Genomic DNA, 27872 nt, shown 5'->3' with positions numbered 1-27872 from the left:
AACATATTTAAACGTACATAAATATAAGAAATATTGGCAAAGTGGGTCGTAGACGAATTTGCAATTTGGACTTTAAGTCATCAGAAGTTTTTATTAGTGAAATGGATCGCGATACTGTTTGACCCTATGCAAAAGTGTTATTAAAATCCATGCATAGAGTTTTCTGAGAATAAGTCATTTCTGGTTTTATATGCATGATATACATACATTGCTATATTACTAATTTGAGCATTTAGAATTTTAATACCGAAAGGAAATATAAAGTATACAATAAAGAAGTTCAAGAAAAGAAATCTGAGATTCAAGTGAAATTTTTAAAATTATTGTTACAACTTTTAAGGTTACTTGGAAAAAAAGGGTTTCTGAAAATATTTGTTTAGTTAAAAAAATAAATGATAAAATTTCTAGATAATATATAAATTTAAAATGATTTTCAAATAATGATTTTATTCTTTTATTTCAATTTTTTTATTTTGTTCATTTAAAAGTAAACAAAAGAATTTTTTTTCATTTTCCATATTAGGAGCTGGCAATTCAACTCAATATTTTAACAATAAATTATCTGTTAAAAATCACAAACCTGATTTGATAGTTTTTATTGACGAAATTTTTATTTTCAATAAAATGGAATTTTTAAAAATTGGTATTCGAGAAAAAAAGTTGGATTTTAGATAATATTCTTAACAACTAATACAATAAGGGAGTATTAAAAATGAAATCTTTTTTAAATACCCGCCTATGTTACAAATATATAATTTCTGGTAAGAATAAATTATAAATGAAAACTTTCAGAAAAAAATATTAATGGTCCAAGTTTTATATTAACAACTTTACAAGATTTATTATTTTTTTAATAAAATTTACTCTATTGGCAGAACAAAAGCATTTTTATCAAATGTGGGAATGAGAAATAAGTTACAAATATGTTTCTTCATTTATATTATTTAGTTTTTTTTTCATTCATAATGTCTTCTCGATGGTTACCAATTTTTCCTTAGTTATTTATTGGACGTGTAATGGCATCCAAGAAAAACAAAATTTCAGTGATTAAAATACTATTTGAACCATGTTCTTTTTTTTTTTTTTGTAACTGAGAACCATGTTCTTACGTATTATTAATTCAACCTTGTCCTTATTAAAATTCACATGTCTGATGACAGAAAATAAAATAAACAAAATTCACATGTCGCCACAAACACACACACAATAATAGCATATGTCATTTTCCTGAAAATAAAAAGGAAAAATTAATGTACTGGACAACAAATAACATAGGTAATTCAATCTGAACTGATATAAATAAAAGAGGAGACGCGTATGGAGATTTGATTAAGTTCACGAAAAAGCGGTAGAAAAGAAGAGCGGTTTGGCTTGCTTGTGAACTCTGGAGCTTATCCTACTCTTTAATGGTTCAAAAGATAGAGAGGTGATACACGTGTGTTTCACATTACTACTTTTCTCTATTCTATGGCTCCTCTCATTCTTACATTTAAGAAAAAAACAAAAAAAAACAAATATATAAATAGTATTTATTACAAAAACAAGATATGATTTGGAATATTCAATAATTTATCATTTGACTAATTCTCATTTTCTGTAATTAATTAAACTCGTTCCCAATTCTGAATTTGGTTTTGATAGAAAACTACATTTGAATAGGTCTCCAAACTTAAAATAAGCACACGAGAAAACACAAAAAAAAATTATAATACATTTATTTTTAGGTTTTCAGAACTAATTTTTAAAAAAATATACGAAACAACTGATAAATCTGTAACTATACAAGAGCTTTTTAATATTGGTCAATTTTAATTTCGTTGTACATAACAAAAAAAAAGCCAAGATCCAGAATTTTGTTATTGGTTATATAATGTACTTAGTTAATAAATAGGTCAAAAAATAGGTTAGTTAGGGGGAAAATATATAATGTAATGTAATATGTTTCTTTAAGAACGATGATTTACCTCATGCTATAACATTACTTAGGACTAACACATGTACATTCTTCGGTTTTCTAAGGTTACTGATTAAGAAAAAACTTATCGCATCTTTGAAGATAACGGACAACGATAGTACAGACTTTTATGTATCTAATTGAGTGGACTTAACTATTGTCAAATGATTTGTGTGAAGATCCGCCTTCTATTAAATATGCATTAATGATTCCTAAGTTACTCTTATACAAACAAACTAATGAGGATATACGTATATTTAGGATTTCTTAATACCTCTTGCTATACCATATGTACGCATATGTTGATCCTCTCTCTTTGTATTATGTATATATATATGCGTGTGTGTATATATATATATATGAGAGCTTGGTAGGGGTTGCTCAACCGTGACGTCTCATTATACATATTTCTTGTCCATCTTCTGCTACTTTTGCATGTCTTTTATTCATCTCTCGTAAACCCTAGTAAATCATACAAGGTAAGCCCTCTTATTTTTATCATTCGCTTAATTATTTTTCATAACTCAGCTTGATAAAACACTGTGTATAAGACATATATGCATGTGGTATGTATTTTGCCTAGGTTTTTTTGTACGTCTCCAATTCCAAAAAAACTATTGAGACATACATGTATATTCATAACGACGCGGGTTTTTGATTCACATATATGTTTTCAACTGACTGTGACGCTCATGAATTGTTGTTATCAGGCCAAGAAGCTCTGTGATCAAGTACGAAGCAATGGATAAAGATTACTCGGTACGTACGTTTTCTCTCCATGTCTTAATAATTTATTTCTTCGACTATATATGTGTGTATATATAAATATTTCGGTTTCTTTCAGGCACCGAACTTCTTAGGTGAATCCTCAGGCGGTAACGACGATAACAACTCCGGTATGATAGACTATATGTTCAACAGAAACCTTCAACAACAAAAGCAATCGATGCCGCAGCAGCATCAACTGTCTCCTTCAGGCTTTGGAGCAACGACACCTACTTTTGATAAAATGAGCTTCGCAGACGTGATGCAGTTTGCAGACTTTGGTCCGAAACTGGCGTTAAACCAGACCAGAAACCAAGACGATCAAGAAACCGGGTTGGACCCGGTTTATTTCTTGAAGTTTCCAGTCTTGAATGATAAGATAGAGGACCATAACCAAACCCATAATCTCATGTCTCAAGAAGGAGGTGAGTGTGAAGGAAACATAGGCAACGTGTTTCTTGAAGAAAAGGAGAATCAAGAAGACGAAAACGATAACAACTCGGTGCAACTCCGTTTTATTGGAGGAGAAGAAGGAGACAGAGAGAACAAGAATGATACGACAAAGGAGGTGAAGAGCAAGAGGAAGAGAGCAAGAACAAGCAAGACCAGCGAAGAAGTAGAAAGCCAACGAATGACTCATATCGCGGTCGAGAGGAACCGTAGAAAGCAAATGAACGAGCATCTTCGTGTCCTCAGGTCACTTATGCCTGGATCCTACGTTCAAAGGGTATGATTACGCACATTCTTCTTTTATGTGTGACTATATTCATATATACATATATAATTCGGACGGTTTGAGAACATTTTTTTTACTATGCATGTATTTAACAGGGAGATCAAGCGTCGATCATAGGTGGAGCAATAGAGTTTGTGAGAGAGCTGGAGCAACTCCTACAATGCCTGGAGTCACAAAAGCGTCGGAGAATCCTCGGAGAAACCGGTAATAGGCAAATTGGGGACATGACCACGACAATGACTTCTTCTTCACCAATAACTTCGGTTGCTAACCCACTAATTAGTACCGGCAATGTAACTGAACTAGAGGGTGGAGGAGGAGGGATCCGGGAAGAAACAGCGGAGAACAAGTCGTGCTTGGCTGATGTGGAGGTGAAGCTGCTAGGGTTTGACGCTATGATCAAGATACTTTCAAGAAGAAGACCAGGACAACTGATTAAGACTATTGCTGCTTTGGAGGATCTTCATCTCTCTATCCTTCACACTAACATCACTACCATGGAACAAACTGTCCTCTATTCCTTCAATGTCAAGGCAAGTTTTACTTTCTTAGATTATAATTTTAGGAGTTTATATCTCATTGTTTGGATTGCTTTAATATAACTGTCCTCCATTACTTTTTTACCCATATGTTTGGATTGCTTTAATATAAATATGCATATTTTAGTAAGCTATGGGAAAAAGTAATAGTCTAGTGATTAGCATGGGTTTACTAAATAGGCAATAGCCATATATATATATATATATATATATATATATATATATATATATATATATATATATATATATATAGCACAATTACAATTAGATAATATGTATTACATATAGCTTTGTCATTATAAGCACGCATTATTTAAATTTATGGTACAATTTCAAATTTTATTAAACAAAAATTAGGGTAGTACAAAGTTTAAAAGGAAAAAGCTTTACAGCAACACCTAGCTACAGGTTTGGTTTCCTACACAGAAAAGATAAAATCAGAAAGGATTGTTACAAAGAAGATACGTATGTATTACGAATCGGTATAAAGTATATAGTAACCGCAAAATGCTAACATCAGGTAGGTATAAACACGTGCAGATTACAAGTGAGACGAGGTTTACTGCAGAAGACATTGCAAGTTCCATCCAAGAGATATTTAGTTTTATTCATGCAAATACTACCATGTAATAATTTTTATATTTCTCCTGTCGTTTCCGTTAAAGGTACTTTTCATAAGCTTATGTTGGTGTCTTAAAAACAGACGTCTATGTTTGTTCCATTTTAGATTTTACATGTCCTTTTGTTTTGTTTATTTTTTTACCTTTTAGATGCAATATTTTTTTTTCGTTTGCTATGGTACATCTAATCATCAAGACATCATTAACATATCTAACATATTCTGACATTTCAATTCAATTATTTTAAAGTGCTAAAGGTTAGAAACAACTACTTATAAATGCATGAATGATGCCATGATATATGGCTTGAAAAACAATTATCCTTTTCAAAAATAAATAAGATCATATTTCTTAAAGTTGGCTGATATGACATTATTTCAATTAGCTTTCCTAAGTAACAAAATTACAATAGCTTTTTGTCAACAATTAAAAAGGTTATTCTGTACCCAAATTTGTATAGTTTGACATATCACTAGAACTTTAACTAATTTTGTCAAAAAAAGTAGACGATTTTTAGAGTTTGCTATTTCCCCTAAAAAAAGTTTTAATACTCATTTAAAAATCCAGATTCTGGTTTCTGAACTTTTAAGATTTAAACAGCTTTATAATTAATATGATTTATGAAGTTTCCTTATATTAACAATGAATAATCTGTGTTTGAAAGTAATTTACAGATGTTTATGTGGAATGAGCTTCAATGTAATGAATTCGGAGAGTATGTTCGTGGAGATAATACAATCAGAAATAAATAACGATGAAATATGCGACAAGACAAGAGGAGGTGACTTTCTCGTTTCTGCTATGACGTTTTTAGTCAGTATAAACACGAGACTGGATGGAGAGCAAAAGTATCATAAAGACAAAGCTTTATTGACTAAAAGGGTATCCAATGAATTTGATTATATGATAGCTGCTTAAGAGCGAAAACTAAAGATTGAAATTTGTCTCTAAAATTTATCGTCCTCTCGTCAAATGTTCAAAGAAGGGTTTCTACAGAACTACAAGATGTCCAGATCAGTATATACATCTGTCGTCTGATAATCCGTACAATTCTACGTCCTTTGTGTTGTAATAATCCTCATTTCTCTGACAAAACTCCCGGTGCATCCATGCTATCAATAGAGTTGGCAAACCCGTTAATTTTTTTGCCATGACTCATGTGACGTTGCATGGTATTTCGTGAATCACACTTCTTCCAACTAGATTCGGTACTTGTGCAGTGGATCTTTCATAAACTTGTGGTCGAACACGGTCAAACAATTTGTTACCCGAAGAACTGTTTCTGACCTTTTTATTATCTTCTTGTTTAAGAAAGACTATGTTTGACTGATTCTGAGGTTAATAAGATGCAACCATCTGTCATGATGATGAAAGTGTTTCAAACTTCATACTGTACACAGTACACAAGAAGCTGCGTAATTAAGAAGATAGAGACGAACAAAGGGTTCCGCACTAAGCCTTTTTCAACTAAACAAAGGTTTCCACATGACTGTAACCAGGGCCGGCTGTAGTTGAAGAAAAAGGCCAACGGCCTCCTTTTGGAAGAAATAATTAAGGGCCCATTTTATAAAGTATGTTTGCTTAAATAACTATTAGAATTTAAAAGTATATTGATTAGTTTGGTTCATAGAACCTAAAATCTCTATAAATTAATTATTAATTTATATTATGATTATAAGATGTATGAATTTAATAAAATATCAATTTATTAAAAAATAACTGTAACAAAATTTGAAGTTTAAAATTAATTTTCTAAAATATCTAAAATATTATTTTATAAAAATTATATTGTACGTACGCATTTTTTCTATTGAGCCATCAAATCGTAGCCATCAAAGTATTCCTACTCCCTTTCTTATTTTCTTTTAATAAATGATTTACAAATTTTAGATATATATTCTCTACATGGTTACTGGAATAATGAACCAATTTGGAGCAATGAGACAACTAACCCCTTTTTATTCTTGTTCTTTTACATTTTCCAAATATATTATATTCAAGTTTTGTTATAAAATGCAAGTTGTTGTTATTTATTTGTAAGCAAATGAAATTAATTGTTGTAACATCACTTTTTACAATAATACTAGGTTAAGACCCGCGCCTTGCGCGGGATGAACATTATATATATAAATTATTTTATATATTATATGTTTCTAACCTATTATGAAACAATAAATATATATTGAATAATTAAAAAGTCAGTAATTATTACCTATATAATTAAGTTGGTGCGAACATATAAATAAATTTTATTAATCCAAAATAAATTTTTTTTATTTGATATGGTATATGATTAAATTTAAATGATAGTAACATATATATAGTATATTTTAATATTAATATTTATTAAATGATGCTTTATGCTCATGTTTTTTTTTTATCATTTGTATCTATTATAGCAAAAAATTTAAATTACTGATAACAAAATTTTCACTGTGTGATTAATAGTTTATGTAATTTATAATATTTTTAAAAATTAATTTGTCAATATTTTTTCAAATTTTTTTTTGTTAAAAGTAAATTTCAAAATTAAGATATTAATTTATTTTCTTATATGACATATAATTTAATATGCATATACATATATATTTTTATATATATATTATTTTTAATACTTATTAAATGACACTTTCAACTTATATGATTTTTTTAATTATTTGTATCATGTCATAACAAAAAGTTTAAAGCATAGATCACAAAATTTGAATGTGAAACCTTTAATGGTTGTACTAATTTATATTCGTTTTTAAAAATTCAAAATACAACATATAAAGAATTTTTTTAATTTTTATTAAATGGTTACTATGATTGTTTAATTTATTTTAATAGTTTAAAATTAAACAAATATAATATAACATACACTTATTTTTATCAAATCGTTATTATTCAAAGTCATTAATTATCATATATACTTTAGCCATATTAGGTAATTCCGTAATTTTATTTATGGAAATAATGAAGCACATTAATAATGTATTTATTGTTAGTTTAATAAAAAATTTATTATATATTTAGATGGACCAACATATTTCTCTAAGGATTCTAAGAATCATTCTAGTGATGACATGTGGCTACAAAAAAATGTTGTAATGCTTCTCAAATAATATATAGGGGATAAAGATGTCACCGAATAAAAAAAAGAACAATCATTTGAGCAAACAAGATAGAAAAGGAGGTTAAAAAGAGAAGAAGCTGGTGAGTGTTATCCAAACATTATTGAATATTGATAAGTATTAGGAAATTTTTTGTTCAAAGTTAAAATTTCTCAGACCATCTTTGAAAGCTTGGTTAGCATTGCGCATGCAACAATGGCGGATCTGAACAGGTAAAAGAGTTTTTTTACCAAAAAAAAAAAAACAATGGCGGATCTGCAACAATAGTTATCCGGGACAAAATTAAAAAAACATTATTACGACATTTCAAAATTAAATTTTTAACAAGGGCATTTTCAAAATTTAGTACAAAATTACACTAAAAAATATTATGGAGGGCAACTGCCCCACCCACTCACAACGTAGCTAATGCGCGACGTATGGCAACACATGTTATGTTATATATTAGAAATTTAGAAGTTTAGAACTAATATTTTATTTTCTAATTTAATATTTCTCTTCTCTTCTTATCAGTCGATGATATATTTATTATTGTCAACGCTTTTGTTTTATATGAATTAAGACATTTTGTATTTGTCTCTGGTCTACTGTAAGCACAAATCTGCTCATAGTTTGGTCCATAAAGACAGAAAACAGAGTAACATTCGCAGATCCACACAAAGTTTTGTTCACTGATATGAACACTGTTTATGAAATCTATAATAGTAAGTGATAAATAACAAAAAAAATATTGTATTACAATCTATACTATTAAAAATAATCATTCTAAAAATCTATTTACAAAATATTATTGATATAACTATTTATTATTGTTTGGTTACCTTTATTTTTTTCTAACTAATTGATAGCCTATATCATTTATTGTGCTAAGATTTGTCTTTATTATGCTAAGATTGTGTATGTTATGGGTTGATTTACCTTTAATTAATTATGACCAATAGACACAATTCCTATAGAACTCACAACACACTAAATTTACTACTCTCTCTATTTCATAAAGAGGATTGAAATGTATTACGGTTTTCACTAACTATATCAATTTAACTATACTATTTTAGATATATAATTTACTTATAAGATCAATACATTTTGCAATTAATATTAAACTGAAAATATGTATAAATTGCGTTGGAATTCTAAAACGACACTCTTTATGTAACAAGAAACAAATGTGAAATTAAAAAAAAAAACCTAATATTAAGGGGGGCCTATTGGAAATGGAATTTGTGTGGAATCAGAAAATTTTTGAAGTTCAAAGATTTTTAAGAGTTAAGTAGATTTGATGAATTCTTGTCATATGTATTGTATAAATTGTCATTGATTATGATTGATTAGCATGAATTTCCATATATGTTTTTCTTTCCAGATTTATCTTTCTATAAAAATACTTCTAATTTTTTTATTTCAAGAAATATAGTTATTTGATGTCAAAATAATTTTTTTTTATTTTTTAATATTTGAATATGTCTTGTTTGATTTTTTAAAGTTTTCTAAGGTCAGCCTATGATTTTTTTCATGATTCTTGATCAAGTTATCTTTAAAAAATTTGTTATCTTTAAATTTATTTTTACAATTATCTTTTACATGACAACAAGAATGTAATACAAAACTTTTTGTGCTTGTATATTTGTGTTTTTTGTTACATAGATTGTAAAAATCTTATGAGTATAGATGATATTTGTAAAGTTGAGTGTTATGAGTAAAACTAGAGAGAATTTATGTCCCAATAACAAGAAAGTTTACTATAATTACAAAATCAATAAAAACTAAACTTTTTGAATAACAAAAGAATTTATATGGAATTTAAAAGTCAATAAACCAATAACAAAAGATTCTAACAAGATTGTAAGAATACATAAACCAATAACAATAGAATCTCTAAATTTTATAACTCCTTCAAAATTTAACTACCAATAACCCCCCCTAAGTATTCTTTGTTTTTCCTAATTTCATAAATAATTTTTTAAATCGATCTTAAACTAAAACAATTACTTAATAACACTTTAATGCCACCAAAAACTAACTTTTAGCATTTATTATCCTTTAGTCAAATTAAACAACCATATAACCTACTTAAGTTAATTTTCAAACTAATTAATGTTGAAACATAAACTTAAAATAAATAATTAATAAACATGAAAAAATTAATTATATATTAATCAGGTAAACAACCACAAAACCACGAAAAACTGATTTAGATATATTAATGTTATATTATTAATAACTAATTAATAAACGTGAAAAATATTAAAACCACCTGAATTGGTTTTGGTATCCATTCACTAAATTTAGAACACAATAGTGTATAAAAGCTATATAGTTATATTTTTATTATTTTTAGTAATAACTAAAAAAGAAAAGTCACATAAAATAATCATTTAAATAAAATATAAATTAATATATAAATATATTATTTTACGTATAATTTCATATAAGTAATAGCCCAATGTAAATTAAATATGATAAATGTTAAAGAGTATAAGATATATAGCACCAGATTTAAATAGTATATAATTTTTTTTATCATACATTATCATAAAATTTTGAACCATAAAATATATACATTTGTGCGGATGCACATATTATATTATAAAAATATAAATGATACAATTGTTATTTTACATGATAAAATAAAATTATTTCATATAAACTAGGAAATTATAGTGTCTAGAAGTATCATATTAAACAATTATTTAATACATGTAAATTTTAAAATATATTATCATATTTATAAAAAAAATAAAAATAAACACTATCGCCGATCAAGTTCTACTTATATATATATATATTATGGAAAATTGCCAAAATACCACTTTCCATGTTTACCTTAACCACTTTTCATGTCTACGATTAACTAATCTTGACTTGAGGTTTATAGTTGAGAGGTGAGATAGAATTTTTGGAATGTGGAGTTTAGGGTTGTATAAATATATAAATAAATACTTAATTTTTTTTCCAAAAGAATTAAAAATAGTTTCAAAAAGAATTTTTGCATTTCAATAAAAAAAAATCAGAAACAAAATTTGTAAAAAAAAATCGAGTTTAAAAAAATACAATTCAAAAACATAAAAAAAAAATATTTTTTCATATTTTATTTATTTAAATAATTATTTATTATATATATTAAGGGTATACATGTCTTGTGCCTCTTAATAAAGAATATATTTTTGAAAATATCTCTTTAGTGATTGGTAAACTTGAATAATGGTACCAATAAAGTGGTGAACATGAAAATTTCCTATATATTACTAGATCACACAAAAATCTATTCATCATTGAATGAAAATACTTTAACAATTTACATCATGTCATAAACTCCTATACCTTATATACACCCGTAAAACAATAATTAATTCGGATTATTCTTCATAACTTAATTAGGTTAAGATCCGCGCCTTGCGCGGAATAAATATTATATAAATTAGTTTTATGTATTATATGTTCTTTTAAATATTATTAAATAATATATATATATATATATATATTGATAATTAAAAACTCAGTAAATATTATGTATATGATTAAATTGGTGCAAATACATAAATATATTTTATTAATTCAAACAAACATTTTTTCTATTTTATATGATACAAAATTAAGTTTTAATGATATTAACATAGATATATAGTATGTTTATAATATTGATATCTGTTAAATAATATTTTATACTCATATTATTTTTGATCATTTTTATATTCTGTAAAAAAAACTTTGAATCACCGATAACAATTTTTTTGGGTAGAATTTTAATAGTTTTAGTCATTTATAATTTTAAAAACATTATGAAAAGTTTTAAAACTAAATATTAAGTTCTCAATATTTATTCAAATGTTTATCAAACTAAAAATCAAAGAAAATTTCAAAATTAAAATACATATATATTTTTATATGGTACATAATTTATTTTAAACAATATTAATATATTAATATTTATTAAATGAGACTTCTTATTGTATAATTTTGTAATCATTTATATCTTGTTATAACAAAAAAATTTAAACCATGAAAAATTCAATGTGAGATTTTTTGACAACTTTAGTCATTTATATTCGTTCTTAAAATTTCAAATTATAACATATACATAAAATCTAAATTTTTACTATATAGTATTAGTTAATGTGGTTGTTTAATTTATTTTAATATGTTAAAATTAAAAAAAAATAGAGAATAGACTAATTTTTGTCAAATTTTTATCATTTAAAATCATTAATTGTCATATATACTTTAGCCACATTTTGTAATTTCGTTATTTTTATTTTAGGAAACAATTAAGAACATTAATAATAAATTTATGATTAGTTTAATAAAAAACTTATTATATATTTTGATGGACCGACATATTTTTCTAAGGATTCTAAGAATGATTGTGGTGATGACATGTGGGTACGAAAAATGTTATAATATTTCTCGTTTAATATATAGGGGATTGTTTACGTTAGATTTTCACCCTTAACGTGATTACACTCAAATTAAGTTTATTTGGCCATTTGTAGATATTAAATTATATCTTTACTAATTTACCCTATTTCCGATTCACATAATAAAATAAATCTCAATTTCGTTGGCCCATTTATAAAACAATTATTGTAAACATTTAGATTAGAATTAACAAAAGAAAACCCAAGTTAATATTATTTTTTTGTTTTAGAATTTTAATCCACATATTATACCATATAAGGAAAAAAATAAAAATCAAATATATTAACCATATAATTTAAAGTATTTTGAAATATAATTTTAAAATATTCAAAAGTATAAGACACCCATTACAAACTCTATATCATTCTAAAACCCAATGTTTTATGTTAAATTTTAGATTTTAATTCAATTTATATTCCATGAAAAACAAATAAATAGCTAATTTTCTACCAAATTAGGACTTTGGCTAAAAAATAATAAATAAGTAAATAACAATTATTATAAATTAGCCTTTAAATCTATAATAAAATAAAATAGAACATTTATAATAGACTATCAATAACAAAAATAAAATATTATTTAAGTATAACTATAAATTTTAGTTTTTATATCAGATTTGCTTTAAATTTTATAGTAAAAGTTTTATCAAAAATATAAGAATCAAAAATCAAATACTCCCTCTGTTTTTAATTATAAATAGTTTTACTTAAAAGCACAAATATTTAGAAAGTTATTATCTAAAAAAATATATCATTTAATCAATTAAAGCAACCAATTATAAAAAGGTTAACATTATTTTATTGGTCACACAATATCCAATAAATGAAAAAGGTGCATTGAAATATGTAAACTACTTATATTGTGAAACAAACTTTTTTGCTAAAACTACCTACATTTGAAAACAGAGGGAGTAGTTTATTAAAATTATATGATAGTAAAATTATATCATTTTTTTTAAAAAAAAATATCATCAGATTATATAGGTTTTTATCGGGTCAAGCAGTATCGGATCGCGGGTAAGTTATTGGTTTTGAGTTCTTACCAAATTTTATCAGATTTTTACTTTGCAGGTTTTAAGTAAACCGAACCAAATTATATACATATCACAAGATTTACCAGTTTGACCACATGTGTGGATCGGGTACAAAAACACTGCTAAAACTATTAACATATATAAATATATATTATTAAATTAGTTTAAAATACGTCAAGTAAATCTTATGTCTAATCAATTCAAAAAATGTAACTTTTATAAAATATACACAAAATATAAAGATGACATTGTAACATAAGAGTGTACAAAAGAATTTGGAATAAACTAACTGATAAATTATATAATTTTAAACAAAAAATCATTTCTTTCTTTGATATAATACAACTTTATAACTTAATAATGTACATCAAAATATTAATTTATATCTAACATTGTTATTACCCTAAATACTCATTCTTTGGAAACTTGGGTCAAAATCTAATTATAAATATAGAAGCATGCATGTTCTCAGTTCTCTAGACTCTGGTATTAGTCTCAATTTTGACTTCCTCTATTTATGGTCGTCGGAGTGGCGGATCCAGAAACAACATTCATCCGTGGAAAAACAAAAAACACTATTACTACATTTACAAAATTAAATTTTAAACAGGAGCATTTTAAAATTTAGTACAAAATTACATTAATTAAAAAAAATCATGGTGGTCAATTGTCCCACCCACTCATAACGTAGCTCCGCCCCTGTGACTCACTTCATTGTGTTTTATTTTAAGATTTTTTAGTTGACTTTTCCAATGACATTAGTTCTTGTTAAGACCTTGTTGCTTAGACAAATAAAGAAACACACACACAAACTGCACAAGTAAAATGTCTTCTTCCTCTCCGGACTCTCATTTTCAAGATGCTTCTTACTTCTTAGTCTACTTTAAATTTAGTGTTTGTCTTGAACAAGAGACCTAAACAAGTTGGAGTACCCGGCTTCTCCTATCCCCCATTGATCAGAATGGACGTCAAAATGGAAGACAATCTCGGTGCAAGTCACCTTGTTACAACATATTTATGTACAGATGAAGCCATTTAGTTGGTCCATGATGTTATGATGGTACCTTCGCCATATTCCCATCACCAGCCTCAAGACTTGCTGCCCACAGAATATCCTATAAGAAGCTTATTTAGATTCTTAAATGCTGCCACACAAATGCATTGAGGCTTTGAAAACCACATCTTGTCTTATAAATATATATTTGATTTATCCAAAAAAAATAATTGATCTGTTTTGTCGATGATTTTTACTCGGGGCTACTCATACCAGGCCGTTTCTTTCAGGTCTTACCTCTGTAGGAAGTAATAACTTAGCAGTCGGGATGAAAAAATCAAATTCTAAGAAAGAAACAGAAATGAAGAACACAAGAAAGTTGGAAGGAAGAAGTGATGAAAATTAAAGTTTCAAATGTTTGGACTCAGTCAGAGCGGAATGGGTAACATACACTGATTTAAATATTCAGTTATTTTCAAGTAGCTTATATGTCTTACACGAACTAGTGACATGATGCATCGATCAGACTTTGTATTGTATTGAGGACAAGTAGTTTTGGTTGCCTCTCGAACTCCACCATAACCTCATCACCGTACTCGTATAGCTTTATGGTTTTTGTTTTGGGTAGTCTACAACTTGATAACTCACATATGAGGCAAAGTTGCTAACACATGTACTAATGAAATGATATCTCACATATGCAGTTTCTCGGAGAAACTTATCTGTCTCACACATACTAATGAAATGATGCATCGACAAGACTATGTTTTGTATTGTGGACATATGTTGAAGTCGTTTCGTTGGCCTCTCGAACTCCACCATAACCTCATCACCGTACTCATAAGATTCAGGGTTATTGTTTTGGGTAGTCGTCGACAACTTGATATCTCAAATATGAGGCAAAGTTGTTAACATGGTTCGATAAAAACGTTTTCAACAACCTTAGTAGAGAAACTTAGCCGATCAACCATTTATCCGATCTTATATCGGTTGTTTTACAAAGGCGGAAACCTTACTCTTAGGGCCTTAGAGGCATTCACGTAGTCCTCCCTCCTCGGTGTGATAATATAGCACCTAACTTAGAGATCCCTAAGATATATATATATATATATATATATTATCTTTTCTTGAACCGAATGACCAAATTGGGTAGAGTTGCCTACTACTGTATGGCTAATTCCAAAACCCCTAGTAATCTGATGAAATTTCTTTTAGAAAAATCATTGTTATTTTTAGTAATTAAACCCCTCAACTAAAAATGAATCGTAAAAAAAACTCTTAACTAAACATCATGTAAAATAAACCCTCAACTTTAATTTCGTTAACGTATGTTACTCTCCGTCTAAAAAACCGTGACGGAGGGTGACATACGTTAACGGTTTATAATATGAGGATTTTTAATGTTGAAAACTTAGTTAATGATTTTTTCATACAATTCAAAAAAATAGTTAAGAGACTTTATCACTAAAAGTCATTAAATGTTTTAAATTTTTTTTTTTATCATTTATACATTTTTTTAGATTGATATAAGCAAACTAATTTATAAATTTTAATACATTATCTTATAACCGATTTATAAAACTTCATAAATATTTTAATACTTTTACATATGATTAATATGGTTTCACAATGATCTATAAGTGTATACAATTTCAGAAATAAATGAGAATAAAAATAATCATGCATTATTTTTGGGGGTATGAGAAGTATGAGTCCGATGGCAAAAATCATGAAAATAGAAAAAAATGCGTCATACTCTAAATAAGAAGATTGACTTCATGGATGAATTATCCTCAACACTACTTAAGACTTAATATAACTTAGAAACTTTAAATTATTTGATATTTGACAATGACGATATAAAACACACAAATTTTCTTATATCACTATTGCCAAATATCAAATAATATAATATTTTGAAGTTGTATTAAATTGTAAGTAGTGTTGAAAATTAGTAAATTAGGATGCATAAATTAATGTATTAAAATTATTAAATTAGGATGTATAAATTAATGAATTAAAATTTATAAATTAGTTTTAAAGGCTTATAAATCAATCTAAAACAATGTATAGATGATAATAAATATTTTAAAACATTCAATTACTTTTAGTGATAAAACTCCTCAACTATTTTTAAATCGTAAAAAAACTCAACAACTAATTTTTCAACATTATAAATCCTCAACTTATAAGGATCTCCGTCACGGTTTTTTAGACAGAGGGTAACATATGTTAACATAATTAAAGTTTAGGGTTTATTTCATAGAATTTTTAGTTGATGATTTTCTTACGATTCATCTTTAGTTGAGGGGTTTAATTACCCTTATAATAATTTCCAAAGTGAATGTAAAGTGTCTATCACTAGTTTTACAGTTACCGCAGTACAAAGATTACAATTTCCTTTTTGTGCTATTATTGGGTATTGGAACTAGAATTTGGAAATAGTTTAGTGATTTCAAAAGTTTACAGATTTTTTTAAAATTTTGTAGATTTAACAAATATTCTCCAAATTTCTGTCAAATATTTTGTGTAAGACTAATTCCTGATTTCATGTGTGTAATTTTCTGTCAATCTAATGTAGTTTCTCTACTACACAAAATTCAATACTATTTTTATGTAATAATTTTCCAATAAATACAAAGTCTCGACCACAAACTTTATAGTTGCCAGAATCACAAAGATCACAACTTCCTATTTTTTGGTTTATGGCATCTCACACAAACTAAAATTGATCACCAAATCGCAAAACAAAGCTCAACTTGCCAGTTTCATGTAAATTCAAACTTTCATTCCATACATAATCAAAAGGAAACAAAGTAATAAATCTTGATCAAAATATTTAACAAAATAAAAATCATTAATCGCAGAGCCTTTATTAAATAATACATTAACCTTCACTACTCTCATTTGTCTTTCGCCCTACTACACAGTCTCTTACGTTTTGACATCATCTAATGGGAAATCGTCGACTTTTCATCGCTCTTTTCTGTTGTTTTTGCTTACCACATATCATCGAAGCGTACCACCAACAAGTGTTCGTAGATCAATCGGGTCATTCAAATTTCACTAAAATACAAAAGGCAATTGATTCGGTCCCAGTCAACAACCGCCATTGGTTCTTCATCAACGTTGCAGCCGGCGTTTACAGGTAAGTATAGCTACATGTAACTGACTTGACATATGTGCAAAAAAGAGAGCTTAGTAACGATTTATTTTATGCCGTAGGGAGAAAATAAAGATACCCTATGATAAACCGTTCATAGTAATAGTTGGAGCTGGAAAGAGGAACACTAGAGTTGAATGGGACGATCATGACTCGGTTGCACAAAGCCCTACCTTTGCTAGTGTCGCCGATAACACCGTCGTTAAAAGCCTTACTTTTGTGGTACGGTGACTTTTGTTTTTTTCTTCCGTCTTTTTGTTCTATTTATTTGATTTTTTTTTTACTATAGATGACTGGTTTTTTTTCCTTTTTGCATTATTTACAGAATACGTACAATTTCCCGAATAAAGGGAAAGTGAACAGAAACCCTAGGATACCTGCCGTGGCGGCGTTGATCAACGGTGATAAATGTGCTTTTTACTCGGTAGGCTTTTCTGGAGTTCAAGACACCTTGTGGGATGCTGATGGCCGACACTTCTTCCACCGCTGCACTATCCAAGGCGCCGTTGATTTCATATTTGGTAACGGCCAATCTATTTACAAGGTTCGTTACATTCTGACTATTCACATAACCTTGTGAGTTTTATTATATTTTTAGTTTTAATAATACAAGTAAAAGATCCGTGTATAGCAGATATATTAAATATAGATAAATCAAATTGATAACTACAATTAAACAATGTTTACATATCTATATCCAAACAACGAAAAGGTAAAAAAAACGAATAGTCACAGTATATTTTTTTGAATGAATACACATAGTAGTCCTAACTCCTAAGTAACCGTGATCTTTTGATTATTTAAATTAAATAAAATTGTCTGATTGGTGGGTTTTAGAAATGCGTGATAAACGTGCTAGGAGCGACACTAAAACCGGGGGTAACTGGTTACATAACGGCTCAAGGACGGACCAACTCGTATGACGCTAGCGGATTTGTGTTCATGGACAGCCTCGTTTACGGATCGGGGAAGGCTTTCTTGGGCAGACCGTGGCGCAGTTACGCTCGAGTGATCTTTTACAACACAGACCTGACCGACGTGGTTGTTCCCCAAGGTTGGGACTCATGGCACTTTGGAGGCCATGTATCTCAGTTGACGTTTGCAGAGATTGGATGCTATGGGAGTGGATCAAATACGGGGAGACGTGTGAGCTGGGTTAAGAAGCTGAGTGGATTCAGTGTTCAAAGTTTGATTAATCTCGACTTCATTAACAGTGGTGGATGGGTTCAAGCTTTGCCCATTCCTGTTTGATTTAACATTTTTTATGTTTACGTTGTTTTTTTTTTAGATTTGTTATTTATCATTTTCCAGGTTTTAGTTTGCTTAAATGGATTTAGAGTTTATCTAGTTATGCATAAAAAGGAAGTAAGGATAAGCAAGACTTACGATCGGTTTTAAGGGTTGATTTTACATATTATTACATACTAAATATCAAAAGAACGACGATGGTTCGTTGTATGTAAGTATGTAACATTAAACCTGGACTTATACATTGAAGGTAGGATATATTCCCATGGAAACACACAAGCAATAGTAATGAAGTTGAGATTGTTGGCACTCCAACCTCCGAACGTTCCTTTGACATTTTTTTCTGGTCCTTAATATCCTAAAATTTATGTTCAAACACAAAATTAACCCTATCTTTTTTAAAAAAATTGTTATAATTCATCCGAAAAGTTTAACTAATTCACGTAAAATGCTATTACTTATCTTTTTCGCAATACGATGATTTTACTTAAACATCCTCTTCTTTATCACTTATTTACAATTGTCTTCAATATCACCAACTACCATTAACAACCAAAAACAAGTTTTAAATGTGTTAGAAATCAATTTATACATCTTCTAATCTCATTTCTTACATACATAAATCATTTATCTTGAATATTGTCTCTTATTTCATTTTTAAAACTTAAAATTTTGGATTTCAAGATTATATTTTCATTAAAGTTGCCCAAATTTAGTGAGTTTTGGTCAATAACGAGTGTATCTCTTTCATTAGGAAATTTTGGGTGTTTGGAGAAAGTAAGCACGAACCCTCACTGGATCTAGGTATAATTTCTACTGAAAACATATCTGAAAATATTTGTGAGTTTTTAAGAAGTCTGCTAATTGATTAACTATAAAATTAAATGTTCCATTATTTTTTGCTCAATTGCAAAACTGAAAAACAGATCTAGAGAAGTTTTTTTGAGAAATCTTATGGTCAATGCATAAGTTAGTTTTGTAATTGATTATTTTAAAAAAAAAATCATAGAAGACTTTTCTAGAAGTCTACAAACTTTTCTTTGTCACAAAAAACAAATTGAATAGATTTCTCGAGAAGTCTCCAAAAAACGAGATTAATTTTGTAAATGACCAAATTTTTTAAAAAGTTTGATTTTTCATGGACAACTTTTAGAAAAGTCTGATGTGAGTAGAATTCTTGAGAAGTCTTCTAAATGTCACATAAAGTCTCTAAAATATTGCAAAAAAATTATAAGATCAGTTTACAATTGATAAAAATAATAAAATATTTAATTTTAAAATTAATTATTTAGCATATTTCTGGAGTAGTCTTCTACTAAGAGACGTTTCCATAAGTGTACTCTATTTTTATTCCGAGATTTTAATCAAAGAAGTCTTTTCATAGAAGACCTCTAAAAAAGATTTCTCTTATAAAGTCAAACAAGATCAATTGCAAAACTAACATATGTTTGCGACACTTTGAAGACTTTTTGCGACCCTTTGAAGATTTCATGTGACTATAAGAATACTTCTCCATAAGTCTACTCACAACAGACTTCTCTAAAAATATTCTATAAAAAGTTAATTTCTGAAAAAATTACCCTTTGAAGACTTCATGTGACTATAAAAATACTTCTCCAGAAGTCTACTCACAATAGACTTCTCTAAAAGTCTTCTATACAAAGTTAATTTCTGAAAAAAATTTGGTCAATTGCAAAATAAACTTGATTCTAAGAGTAATTTTTTTCTCTGGTAAAATCAAAAATTTATCCAATTACAAAAGTAACTCAATAATTTACAAATGATGAATTCTCAAGAAATCTACTAATTGAGTAGACTTCTCAAGAAACATTCCTTGCTAATTTCAATAAGCTTACTTTTTATCCAAATTTAAAATGAATTTTGAAAAACTTTTTGTTCGGTCATGTATATTTATCAATTTTTGAACTCTTGAATGAATTTTATAAATTTTACTGTACATAATGATGATGTTAACAATATTCTTGTTGATTTATATGTCTAGCTAATGAGAACAGATTTTTCTCTGATAGCTTTTTTTGAAGATGATGTTTTATGTTTTGCCGATGTACTTTAATGTCATTTTACACATTGGCTCAGTGCCAAAAGATTACTATATAAGTTTGATGCATAAATATATTTGTTAAAATTTGGATGTCAGATGCTTAAACTTATGTATTTTCTGAATTTATGTGATATTAAAGTTGTGATATGTTTGAACTTTGTTAGGTTGAACTTGTGTCAAATATTGTTTTATTATACCATGGTGTGTAATAAATATCACTTGTTATCATCATTATCATCCAAATTATAAAAAATTAATTGAGAGACATCATATAACTCTCCCTTCTTCTTTTTTTTACACCAACGCATAAGTCTCCCTTTTAAGTTGCACAACCTTTGTCTTAATAAATGATCTACAATGAAGACAATACTTATAGTTACAAGAAGTTGAAACAATGAACAAAACATTTAGACAAAAACTTGTATCACCTTACTTATGTAACTAAGTTTTGATAAGGGATCACGTGGAGCTACATTTTTGGTACAACAGTCGACCTGAAATGGTCGATCTTCCTCTCGTTGAACCCCAAATCTATTCACATACTTTATCCCTAAATGTATATATCATGAATAGCAATAGTTCTTGGTGTCCTTTTTTAGCCAAGAATGTTCTTCCGGATTAGTGAAGTCCACTATATCTTGAATAGATTACTACATCTTCACCCTATTATATCTTTTGATGTATCTTATAACACTCAAAAGTTCAGCTGTGACTAGAGCCCAACATATATACCTCTGTGAAAAAGCAATACAAAGGTTTAACCAATTTTACTATTTAGAATAAAAAAATACTTCATCTGTTCCTAAAAGATTCATATTCTAGTTTTTTCACACATTTTAATAAAACACATTAAATTTTCATAATTTTTTGTGTTTATCTTCTTTCCAAAATTTTAAACCAATAAAAAATCAATTAATGCAATTAAGATTTTTGAAGTTTGCAATTAGTTAATAAAATATGCATTGAAAATGTTAAAAATGAATATTTTAGAAACAATTTTTTTTCTCTAGAATATGTATCTTTAAGGAACGGAGGGTATAAAACTAGTTGTATAAGTTTATAGACTTAATTACCATGACTTCCTTGGTTTTCACACATCTCATAGTTTTTACCTATTGATCTTTCTTCAGTGATGTTGGACAGTCTAATTTTGGGATTAAAATACAATTAACATTTAAAATAATAAATCAATATAGATATGCATTTAAAGTACATAAGTTAGACACATACCTTCTTTTTTTTCTCCACCAGACGTAGACTCTTGGCTCTTGTATTTTCTTATGCTAACATTTGATGATAGTAATATCTGATTCCGGTTTAGTTGCTAATATCTTCTCGAACTGATGAACGTTGACATATTTACGAATGTTATGAAAATTTTCCCATTCGTCATTCTTGAGTACACTCCTTATTTCGTTGAAGATATTCGCAGCTAAATCGGAATCGGATATTCCTATCATCAAATGTTTGCATCCAAAAACACAAGAGCCAAGTTTACGCGTGGTGGAAAGAAAAAAACAAGGTATGTGTGTAACTTATGTGCTTTAAATGCATATTTATATTGATTTATTAATTTTTTTCAAACGTAAACTATATTTTAATCCCAAATTTAGACTGTACCAACATCACTGAAGAAAGACAATGGGTAAAAATTATGGAACGTGTGAGAAACCAAGGAAATCGTGGTAATTAAGTCTATAAATTTATAAAAACTAGTTTTATATTTGTGATCCTAAATAGTAGAATTTTGTTTTGGTTAAAACTAAATAGTAGAATTGGTGAACCCTACGACTTGTTTTTTTTTTCCACAGAGGTATGTTGGGCATTAGCCATAGCTGAACTTGTGAGTGTTGTAAAATACATCAAAAGACATGATAGGGTGACGATAGAGTATTCTATACAAGATATAGTAGATTTCATTAATCCAGAAAACTTTATCGGCTAAAGAACAAAAACCAAACAGAATCAAAATCGGACCAAACCCTGGATTGAAATTAAAAATCCTAGTTAGGATAAAAGGGTATTTCAAAATATATTTAAATTAAATTAACTATTTTATTAAAATTAAAATTCAAAATAATGTCATAAAACATTGTTTTTGTTTTTTCTCTCATTTCCGGTACTAAGTCCCGATATGTTCTAATACCAATTTTCAAAGAAGTTTAATTATTATGGTAAATTACTGTAAGAAATCATGTGATTTTTAATAGAATAATTATTAAAGCCTAGCTTGAAAGCTTATCAAAAAATTATTTCTCAAAAATACAAACCTTATAGAAAATAATGGAAAATGATATAATGGAACTTTTCTAGCATGCGTTAAAGGTTATAAATTTCTAATAATCCATCCATTTTTAATGGGTAACTTTTTAAGATTGTACATACAATTTTTTTTAAAAACAATCTTGCATTTTAAACAAAAATATCAAAAATAATTCATCTAATCGTAATTCTATCAGTGATAAAACACATTACAGAATACAAAAGATAATATCATATAAAAGGCTAGTAAATTTTGCATTAAAATTGAAAACACCATTGATTTTGGAACAAATTGTTTTCCTTCTAAAACGTTAAATATTAAAATAAACGAAGGAAGTATCTATAATTTTGAATTTGGATTATAGACTTCACAAAAACACATTAATATATCATGTGAAAGTAGTTAGGAAAATGTTATGTTAAGCTAAAGAAGAATAACTGACATATATGCATGTGATTTCAGCTTGAAAACCATACGTACTAATTACTAAAAACGAAGATAAGCAAAAGGATTCATGATATAGAGACGCTTGATCGATTACATGTTTAAAACTCAGTTTTAAGTTAACAATATACAATAGAGAGAAAGATCGAGACTTACCTGATCTTGGACAACGAAACAATGAAATTTTTTTGTAAATGACCAAATTTAATTAGTTGTTTCTTTAAAGCTTATGAAAATTTAAAAATAACCTAAAATGTTTAGTAAATAATGAAAACAATAGGGTGATTGGTAACTAAGTATTAAGGAAAAAGTTTTTGGTTTGATTGTTTCATCTGCAAAAAAGCAGATTCTGTTTCACATTTAAATTTCGTTTTTTTTTCTCTCTCTCTTTTGTTGTCATAAATTTTCTGTTTTCCTTCTAATTTGTTTGCACGTCAAAGAATATCCAAATAAAATTTATTTATCTCTTGTTTTTTTACGTTTTAGATTCTGATATCTTGACTTGGTTCAAATTTTCCAGCTTTAATATGTATTAGTTGATTATTTTAAATGCAAAAATTTGTTGAAATTAATGATAAAGTATACACATACAACAAAATAAGCAATGCAGTAAATACAAAGAGATTATTAGGATTATTAGCCTTTTAATTTTTAAACCTTTTTTATTAAAACTTTTTTTTATAGATGTAGTTCCTTTGATTCTCATCAATAAACTGCAGATTTTGAGTAATCAATTTACAACCCTATATATAAATTATAATTTTTTCTCAAATTTATATCTTTTATTAAAAAAACCGTATATATAAATGAAAAAAACAAAACGGTTTGCCATTTAGATAGCTCCTTAATTAGTTAATTAAAATGTAGTTTGACCATAAATCTAATCTATTAATTTAGGATCCTAATTTTTATCTACCATTAATATTAACAAGTTATAGTAGGACCACTTAGGTGTTCAAAAAAAAAAACAGGACCACTTAAAGAATTAGTTATACTAACTATATTTGATTATTTGCATTAATAATAAACCAACTATAAGTTTAAATTTAATTATTTTTAGTTATAATAAAATATGTTGAGAAATAATCTAACAAAATCTTACTAACTTTTTAAATATTTTTATAAAATAACACATTAATTAATTTCATAATTAGTAATATACTACTTTATAATTTTTTGTTAATTAAAATTTTATTATAAAAAATAAAATAAAATTATATACTATTTATTTATAAATTTATAATTATATTATGTATTATATTAAAATACAAGTGCTATATGAATTAAATATGACAAAATTATATTAAATAGATAAATTGACCTATTTTGTTTTTTTTTTCTTCAAATAGTTTCATTAAATAAATTATCAATCATCATTAAAATAGGTTAAATTTTGTAAACTATATAAAATTTTTATATAAAAATAAACTTATTAACATAGGTTAAACTTTTATATCTACAACTATATATTATATTTTTATTTATTTTGAAACTCTCGACAGTTGACAAAAAAACTCTCAACAATTTATTGTTTAAAAATGTTTATAAAAACATTATAGTATATAACTAACCTTAGAAGAAAGTAGAACTTTTGAAAACACAAAATAAAATCATTTGGCTTCCCCCACACAATTGTTGTTGGAAGGGTCTAAAAAGACTGACATGATAGGATGATATCAATAGATATTATGTGAGATACGTATAATGGAGAGAAAATTGAGCAAATCCAATACGAAGATTATGGAAGATTTTTTAAACAAAATCGAAGTATTATTGTCACTAATTTTAAAGTACAATTCCAAATAGTGTCGATCGTTAATTAGGTAATATTGTTTGGGTATGCAATGCAAATACTCTAAAAAAAATTTACTCTATAATTCTTAAAATTAAAAAAATGAGAAGGAATATTGAAAAAAGAAAATCTTATAAATAGTGTTAAACTTAAAGAATAAAGAGGAATTCACTGTTCATACATGTTTTGTTTTTTGTTACCAGTTAAACTACTCTTACTGCTTTCATAATCTTGGGTTATCTATTACTCCATTTAATAAGAGAAGCAAAACTAATCATATCATCTTTTAATAAAATTAAACAAAGGATCTAAAATGACATAGGAAATGATGATTGATTAATCAATAATGTAATCATTAATGTTCACGTATAATCGTAGAGAGAGAGAGAGAGCGTACGTCCAAATCTGTCCACCCGTCTCGTCGCTGTCTAAAAAAAACCCGGAGGTTTGACCCGGATCCGATTCCTCAACAACCACCCAACTTTTCTTTCCCCTAAAAAACTAAACTTTCCTTCCTTCACTTTCCCGGGAAAACAGGCGGCGCAATTGGAAAAATATGTACTCGGCGATTCGCTCCCTTCCTCTCGACGGCGGTGAGTACCATGGACCTCTCGACGGAACTAATCTTCCCGGAGACGCCTGTTTGGTCTTGACCACTGACCCGAAACCACGTCTCCGGTGGACGGCGGAGCTCCATGAGAGGTTCGTTGAGGCCGTCACGGAGCTCGGTGGTCCCGAAAGTGAGTAACTTTTCTATTGATTAGCTAAGATTTTAGTGAAAGGTGGTTCCTTTTAGTCTTCTCGTTGCTCAGTTCGTGGACTCGTTTCTAGGGTTTGTGTTTTGGATTAGAGATGGGGGTTTGGTCTTGTTACTGACACGTGTTAATCATTTTGCAGAAGCGACGCCCAAAACTCTGATGAGAACAATGGGAGTGAAAGGTCTCACCCTCTACCACCTCAAATCTCATCTTCAGGTCTTTCTCTCTACTTACTTGCTTTAGTTATGTCATTGTTACAGTAATGCTCCATTTGGGTGTGTTTGATTAGTCTAATGCTTCTCTCCTTTGTATGTGTGTTTGCTCTGACAGAAATTTCGGCAAGGGAGGCAAGCTTGTAAAGAATCAACTGACAACTCCAACAAGGATGGTATTTTATTCTTTATCTCTGTTTGTCAACGCCTCTTTCATCCCTTTGGCTGTTTGGATCTTCCTCATGTGTTAGACATTTTGTAGACCTATATCATCTGTGAGGCACAACGGACTCTTTTGTTAAATTGTCACTGGTGTTGTTAGAAAATATATATATATAAGTAAACTGCTCATTGTCTTGAAACTGATTCTAACCGATAAAATCTGGTTGGGAACCCTGGTTAGATGAATCTTAGTTGTGTGTCCATGTCTCGTTGACTTCCACTGATTCTGTGAACTTGATGCTGCAGCTTCTTGTGTTGGGGAGAGTCAGGACACAGGTTCCTCTTCACCGTCATCATTGAAACTAGCTGCGCAGGAACAGAACGAGTACTGTTATAGTTCATTTTTTATTTCCTTACTGTTTTCTGCTACCACTGGTTAGCGAATTACAATCTTTAAAACCTCTTTATTTGTTTGCAAACCAGGAGTTACCAAGTCACTGAAGCTCTACGTGCTCAGATGGAAGTCCAAAGAAGACTACACGAGCAATTGGAGGTTAGTTTTCTTCATTTCTCTTACTCTTCTTCTTGAAGATACTAAGTTAACATTAGAAAGATTATCATAAGTTCATAGCCAAGACTCTTTCTACCTAATAAGAGTCATACCTTTTGTAGGAGTTTCTGCGAATATGATATGCTGTTAAAGTGCAAACCTTTTGATTAGTATTTTTAGCATGGGCAGGTGCAGCGGAGACTTCAGGTAAGGATAGAAGCACAAGGGAAGTACCTACAATCAATTCTCGAGAAGGCTTGCAAGGCCTTTGAAGAGCAAGCTGCTATGTTTACTGGGCTTGAGACAGCTAGGGAAGAGCTGTCGGAGCTAGCCATCAAAGTCTCTAATAGCTCTCAAGGAGCAACAGTCCCGTACTTTGATGCAACAAAGATGATGATGATGATGCCGTCTTTGTCCGAGCTTGAAGTAGCAGCAATAGACCACAAAAGCAACATCACGACAACCAACTGTTCAGTAGAAAGCTCTCTGACTTCCAACACTAATGGGAGCTCGGTCTCTGCTGCATCGATGAAGAAGAGGCATCGTGGAGGAGACAATGTCGGGTATGAAGGGAGCTGGACTGTGCCTAGTAGTACCATTGGATAGAGTTTAGGTACGAAGAGATCAGTCTGAGAAAAAGATGTTTACTTGCTTTGGAGGGGGATTGTATTATTCGGTACAAACCTTGTTGTCATCAATGTTTTACCTTAGCCTACTCATGTATATATTTGATGTTTAAACTTTGTAACTTGTCTTAAACTTTTCTCAAACTTGTCATCAAGTTTGAGCCTTAACTCGTAATGTCTTTCGTCATGACTTTTTATGATTTATGATTTATAGCAGCACTCTTTAATGGGCTTTTATCGACGCGTGTAAGAGGTTCTATACGCAGTTTAATTGTTAACGGATTGGGTTGTTTCCGACGTTGGGCTGTTGGGCCTAAAAATAATTTAAAAAAAAACAAAACAGGACCAAATAATAAAAGTAGTTGAAAGTAGAAATCCCACGTGACCAGCGGCGCGCACCATCATCGTCCACGTGCGTG

General features: G+C 28.6%; 3 protein-coding genes across 5 annotated transcripts; all 3 read left to right on the top strand.

The window, feature by feature from the left end:
* The first annotated feature begins 2184 nt into the window (after positions 1–2184).
* On the top strand, positions 2185–4790 carry LOC106389671 (transcription factor FAMA). Of its 2 annotated transcripts, none has more exons than XM_013829992.3 (5): positions 2185–2433; positions 2665–2713; positions 2799–3446; positions 3551–3988; positions 4535–4790. In XM_013829992.3, exons 2-5 carry the CDS (start codon positions 2696–2698, stop codon positions 4622–4624), a joined length of 1194 nt encoding a protein of 397 aa, XP_013685446.1. In that variant the 5' UTR covers positions 2185–2433; positions 2665–2695; the 3' UTR covers positions 4625–4790. The 2 variants fall into 2 exon arrangements, with proteins under 2 accessions (XP_013685446.1, XP_013685447.1); XM_013829993.3 differs by having other exon boundaries at positions 2307–2433; positions 2665–2717.
* An 8261-nt stretch (positions 4791–13051) lies between these two features.
* On the top strand, positions 13052–20492 carry LOC106386859 (probable pectinesterase 29). The gene is made up of 4 exons (XM_013826672.3): positions 13052–17321; positions 17399–17558; positions 17662–17880; positions 18174–20492. Exons 1-4 carry the CDS (start codon positions 17128–17130, stop codon positions 18585–18587), a joined length of 987 nt encoding a protein of 328 aa, XP_013682126.2. The 5' UTR covers positions 13052–17127; the 3' UTR covers positions 18588–20492.
* A 5129-nt stretch (positions 20493–25621) lies between these two features.
* On the top strand, positions 25622–27690 carry LOC106389669 (protein PHR1-LIKE 2). Of its 2 annotated transcripts, none has more exons than XM_013829988.3 (6): positions 25622–25885; positions 26043–26119; positions 26234–26291; positions 26584–26662; positions 26761–26830; positions 27008–27690. In XM_013829988.3, exons 1-6 carry the CDS (start codon positions 25702–25704, stop codon positions 27431–27433), a joined length of 894 nt encoding a protein of 297 aa, XP_013685442.1. In that variant the 5' UTR covers positions 25622–25701; the 3' UTR covers positions 27434–27690. The 2 variants fall into 2 exon arrangements, with proteins under 2 accessions (XP_013685442.1, XP_013685443.1); XM_013829989.3 differs by having other exon boundaries at positions 25624–25885; positions 27017–27690.
* The last annotated feature ends 182 nt before the right edge of the window (positions 27691–27872 follow it).

This window comes from Brassica napus, chromosome A3 (genome assembly GCF_020379485.1).
Source record: "Brassica napus cultivar Da-Ae chromosome A3, Da-Ae, whole genome shotgun sequence".
NCBI classification, from domain to species: Eukaryota; Viridiplantae; Streptophyta; class Magnoliopsida; order Brassicales; family Brassicaceae; genus Brassica; species Brassica napus.
This window is presented reverse-complemented; position numbering and strand designations above follow the sequence as displayed.

Coding starts and splice junctions, on each gene's coding strand:
- LOC106389671 (XM_013829992.3), top strand. Junction 3,447..3,550: donor CTGGATCCTACGTTCAAAGG/GTATGATTACGC, acceptor TGTATTTAACAG/GGAGATCAAGCGTCGATCAT. Junction 3,989..4,534: donor TCTATTCCTTCAATGTCAAG/GCAAGTTTTACT, acceptor AAACACGTGCAG/ATTACAAGTGAGACGAGGTT.
- LOC106386859 (XM_013826672.3), top strand. CDS start 17,128: ATGGGAAATCGTCGACTTTTCATCGCTCTTTTCTGTTGTTTTTGCTTA. Junction 17,322..17,398: donor GTTGCAGCCGGCGTTTACAG/GTAAGTATAGCT, acceptor TTTATGCCGTAG/GGAGAAAATAAAGATACCCT. Junction 17,881..18,173: donor ACGGCCAATCTATTTACAAG/GTTCGTTACATT, acceptor GGTGGGTTTTAG/AAATGCGTGATAAACGTGCT.
- LOC106389669 (XM_013829988.3), top strand. CDS start 25,702: ATGTACTCGGCGATTCGCTCCCTTCCTCTCGACGGCGGTGAGTACCAT. Junction 26,120..26,233: donor ACCTCAAATCTCATCTTCAG/GTCTTTCTCTCT, acceptor TTGCTCTGACAG/AAATTTCGGCAAGGGAGGCA. Junction 26,292..26,583: donor TGACAACTCCAACAAGGATG/GTATTTTATTCT, acceptor TTGATGCTGCAG/CTTCTTGTGTTGGGGAGAGT.